This window comes from Caretta caretta, chromosome 10 (genome assembly GCF_965140235.1).
Source record: "Caretta caretta isolate rCarCar2 chromosome 10, rCarCar1.hap1, whole genome shotgun sequence".
NCBI classification, from domain to species: domain Eukaryota; kingdom Metazoa; phylum Chordata; order Testudines; family Cheloniidae; genus Caretta; species Caretta caretta.
The window spans coordinates 13,112,501-13,117,575 of NC_134215.1; the positions used below are offsets into that span (position 1 = coordinate 13,112,501).

The following is a 5,075-nucleotide window of genomic DNA, read 5'->3' on the forward strand; positions in this document are numbered from 1 at the left end:
GGTGGGGTGGAGGCGCCAGGGCCTCCCCCCTCTACAAGGCGAGGTGGCGTCAGGCCCGGAACCGCTGCTGGGAGAAAGAGAGAGAAAGAGCTTCTTTACACCCGACAGAGATCTCCGTAAAGCAGAGCAGAAATCGAACAGGCTGCAAATTAAAAACCTTCTTAAAACCGGGTTGATGGCTTGGGGGCGGGGGGGAATTGAAGTTGGGGGAGAAATCCGAATTAATGCACCAGAGAAAGTGAATGCAAAACAATTAGTGCTCCCCACGTCCGCCTCTCCCTGCAGCGTACACACAGCCAGGGGCAGCTTGGCTCTTCCCCCAAAATAAAATATTATAAAAAAAAATCGGCCGAAAGTTTTAAGAAAAAACAAAAAACAAACAAACCCGTGCAACGTTTCGATTCTCTCTCTCTCTCGGAGTCAAGATCGAGTCTGGTTTACTTTGGAACGCCTTCCTAGGCTGAAGCCTGTGCTCCGGCCACCGGAACGGAGGGGGATAAATATCTTTGGATTTAAAAACCCCATCGCGACATAAATAAAGTCACTGAGAAAAAAAAATCCGTAACTCCGTATGACTCCTGTTTTGTTTGTTTTTTACGCGTGTCCTTATTAAGACTTTTGTGCCTCCGCTGTCACGCATGGAATTCGCTTGGATTTCCAGTTACTGAGCTTGCTGATCAAAACTCTTTTGAAATAATTGCACAGGTATTTCTCCTCGTGACCAGAGAGACAAAGAACATTATAATGGGTAAAAATAAGCCGCCTAAAATACTATAAAATTCACCAAAAGGAGAAGTAGGATCAAATTATAAATCAAAACAAACCAGGGTTTTTTGTTTGATTGAGACAGGGTTATTTACTGCATCGAAAACAAGAAATGTTGACAAACCCAACTAAAATATAATCCCAGCCAGATATAGGGGAGGGGGCGGTACGTTTCATAGCTCTAAAGGAAAACCAGCTACCATCATCAATTTTAAAAATCAAGCACATATGTATATTTCACACTCACGCCAGGAGCAGAATTGGAGCTGGTTGTGTGTCTGCCCCCAGTTCTGTTTTTTTATTCCTTTGTCCTCGGTCCCCCCCCCCCCCGCCACTCCTTTATTTTCGATTGTCGTAATCAGAAAACAGGAGTAAAGACAAGGCCATGTCCTGTTTTTAGAAGAGATTGGAATAAAGTGTAATGGTGCGGGGTCTATTCTTGTTGGAATGCAACAAATTAAAAACGAAAACAAAACAAATAAGCAAACAGTGGCTCTTGAAGAATGATGCAGAGAGGTGTTTGTTTCAAGTCTGCCAGCGTCAGGCGGCGCTTCTTCGCTGGTATAGTATAGATATAATAATGCCTCTCTTTGTGCCAGTTCCAGGAGGCCTTGTCCCTGAGAATTACTCATTATCGTATTAAAGGGAAATGGAGGGTCTCGACTTCACTCAACAATCTCAGAACAAATTGGATAAAAGGATTTCAAACCAGAAGAGGTCATGAGGGGGAGGAAAAAGCATTTTGTAAATACACCTTTAAACAATGCTAATGGATTAATAATATCCAGTAATGTTATTAGCTCCTTCTTGTGGTAAACGCCACAGTTCTTAAGAGTACATGATCGATTTAAACACACACACACAGGAGAGCAGAGCACTTCGGATTTGTATCAAACACAACACTGTAGTGATTTACAGAGACGGAAGTACTGATTCAGGACATTTAAAATGCATGCAAAATAAAGTATTTTTAAAATGTGCAAGTTTATATGTTATCCATCCTTATCAGTTCAAAGCTACGAGCAAACATTAGTAACTGAATATTTAGTAGCCAGCTCACAGATAAGCCCTGAATTCTTTGTCTCGAGGATGGGTTTTATTACTGTTATTTTAAAGATCAGTTTAAGCGAATAGTTTTGAACGAGTGGGGGATAACTGGCTTGTCTAAATGAAGTTTTACAGGATTCTTTTATCTACACCCTCGAGCTGCCTAAAAGCTTTATTTACATTCTCCAATGTACCATGTTTAAGGCTCATATTTGCATGCTAATTTTTCACTCTTGGCTCATTTAAGAAAAATGTTTACAGTGAAAAGGGTTTATGAACTCTCGACTTGAATTACACTCTTTAGGGCCTATCTGTAGGCAAAGTTTAAAGGGATGGGGGAATTAAATCACAAAAACACTTTACTCCAAGAAAGATTTCCCCAACTGCCTGCATAAATTGAGAGCAAACGTGTATGCTCAGTTCAGGTAAAACAAAAAACAAAACAAAAAAACACACACACAACCCACAACGCAGTTAGCACATCGCTAAATCAGGACTGGGGTGTCCCGGTTCTAGGACCCAAGGAGAAAAAGGGGGAAATACTAGATGTTCACAAGAAATTGTTTAATGAACACAACCAGTCATTTGGTGTGGGAATGGGGATGGAGAACAGCAGCAGATGTGGCGAGTGCACTTGGCCTTAAGAAGAAAAAAAAAGGGGAGGGGGGTTTACCTGCACTCTAGACTCCACCAGGTCCAGCCTCAGAGCCAGCGCCTCTCTCATAAACACGTCCGGGTAATGACTTTCATTAAAGGCTTTTTCTAGCTCTTCCAGTTGCCAGCCAGTAAAATTCGTGCGGGTGCGTCTTCTTTTACAGCCAGGACTTTCCTTGTCCGGGTCACCAGAGTCTGAAAAGGCAGAAACACAATAAACTAACCAGAAAAACAGGCCATTTCTCCCCGCCGCAATTTACAACCAGCCTTTTAACCTTTGCACTTGGTAGCGTTTAGAAGGCGTGGGAGTCTGTACATTACACACCCATATCAAAGATGGGGGGAATTGTTCCCTTTCCTCTCCCGCAAAAGCCGACTTTACAGGATGTTTATTCTAGAAATAGGGCAGCGTCGGAGAACAGGTGCAGGAGTGGTGCAAGTTTTAAAATGAAGTTTGGTCCGACGATCAGCCTTAAACTGAACGTAGGGCTGCTGTCCATGTTTGGCTTCGTAAAGCAGCCAAGGGCAATGGTCCCCTTTTCTATCCAAGGCATACGGGCTCCAGGGAAAGGCCCGGCTAGGTTCCTATCAAAGCCCGAACCAGGCCCATGTCCTGCCGGATCCCCTGTCCCTACTTGGGAATCGCGTGTTAAAAGCTCGCAGGCCACCAGCTTGCTGGCAAAGCCCCACTTGGAAGAGTCATGGCTGGGGTCGGCTACGGTGGCAAAAATGGGATCCTGCCCAAGTCTTTACGGTCACTGATTCGATTTTAATTACCCCGACGGCACTGCTTCTACCGTTGTGTGTAAACAATATAGTCTCCTTCCGGAGTAAGGATGCAGCGAGGGGTATGCCACGAAGAAGGAGCATTGACAATAAGAGGGTCAAGCATCAATGAGGTACCTTAAAACTAAACAATAGATTTGCCAAGGGAGGTAAACTTCGCACTTGCTCGTGTCCTTCGTTGGATCAGGGTCTAGTCATCAATCTCTCTTCCCTTACCCTCAGCGGTACCCTCCTAGTCCACTTGTAAAATGGCCATCCCCTCCCGCGCCATGCACCCACACACACCAACTTCTGAAAGGACCCCCCCACACACAGGATCGCAGGGGCCGGCTATTGTTCCGAGCGCACGTGCGGTTTCACAGCGGGCTGGGAGCCACCGAGAGCTAGGGTTTTTTTTTGGGGGGGGGGGTAATCTATTCAAATCGGTCTTGGGGGAAAAAAAACGATTGGTGGGGATCCTTTCCACCCCCCGTGTTTGGTCTGCGTCCGGATCCCCTGGTAGCGACCCACGGGGAGAAGCTCTGACCCACGTACCCACCTGGAAAAGCAGCCCCCCTGTTCTCAGATCTGGAGTGGGGGGGCGCCGCTGGGGGGGGCGGGGGGGAGAGTGCGGCGTATCCAGGAGCAGAGGGGGGCCGCTTACCTGAGAGCTTGAAGGGCTGGCTGTCCCCATTCACCCCGCAGCCCGCGGGGAGGAGCGGCGCGGGGTTCACCACCGAGGCGGCGCAGGAGCCGTTCAGTAATCCATCTATGGAGAAGGGCACGGCCGCCGACTGCAGCTGGTGCCCGGCCAGCTCGTAGACATGGTGGTGGCCGAGCGGGTAAGGGAAGCCCACCATGCCTCCGAACTGGGCATGGGGATGCTCCAGGAGGCGGCTGTCCATCATGGGGGCGGCTCTAGAGCGGCGCGGCGCGGGGCGGCGGGAGTAGGCGGCGGCGGCGGTGCGGGAAGGGGCTCATGCTGGAGGGCGCCCGGGCGCTTTAACTTTATCAACATCAAGCTCCCAATAATTAGCTCAGGCTGGGGGAATTTGGGACCAATAAGAAACGTTAATCGGTCCTGACGTCAGAGACGTGCCAGTGTGGGGAGCAAGCGTTTTCCATATCGATTGCTAATTATACCTGACATCCAGCCTCAATAAACAATATCAGAGCTGTCACAACAAGACAAGGGGGGCTTTGATAAGAACTCCAGCCTGGGGAGGGGAGGAGGGCGGCATGGGCCGGCCAGCCAGGGGTGGGGGTGCCGAGGAGATGGAGAACTTATGGATCTGATTGATACCCAGTTAAATACTAGACAGCCAGAGTTACACACACCCTCTCTCGCCCCCCCCCATACCCACCCTCTTCCCCTCCCCTCTCCAAATCACTAATAGATTTCCCTTTAAAACATTCACCGGCGTGTTGTGGGGATTTTTCACCAGAACTGCTCTACTCTCTGAACCTTTAAAGTGATGTTGCTCCAATTACAGGGAGACATTGAGCGGCAAATAGACTGATCCAATAATAGGAAATTCATCATCCTCTCTTTCCAGAGCTGTCACATTGAATTTAAAACTACAAGCCTTTTCATCTCCTCTCCGGCTCTACGAGGGGGGGACGGGGAGAAGAGGGAAGGGGAGAGAAATAAATAAAAATAAAAAAAGGAAGAACCCTTTACAGAAATTAAAGTGTGAGCTGATCATATCCATCAAAATAATAATGAATGCAATCTCCTATTGATCCAGGAACTCGAGAAATATTAAATTATGAACAAAGCCAGAGGGGGGCTAATTAAAAGCAGCCTATTTCGCAAAGGGAGGCCAAAAAATAAAGTTTAAAAA

The 5,075-nt window shown here is 47.5% G+C and overlaps 1 protein-coding gene across 1 annotated transcript in view; it reads right to left on the reverse strand.

The window, feature by feature from the left end:
* The window catches only part of UNCX (UNC homeobox), a 5,977-nt gene extending 1,485 nt beyond the window's left edge, over positions 1-4,492 (reverse strand). Inside the window, exons 1-2 of the mRNA XM_048867830.2 lie at positions 3,896-4,492; positions 2,486-2,661 (exon numbers count right to left, since the gene is read on the reverse strand). Coding sequence (XP_048723787.2) covers positions 2,486-2,661; positions 3,896-4,139 — 420 coding nt within the window. The 5' untranslated portion in view covers positions 4,140-4,492. The remainder of the gene's footprint in view (positions 1-2,485; positions 2,662-3,895) is intronic.
* Between the last annotated feature and the right edge of the window lie 583 nt (positions 4,493-5,075).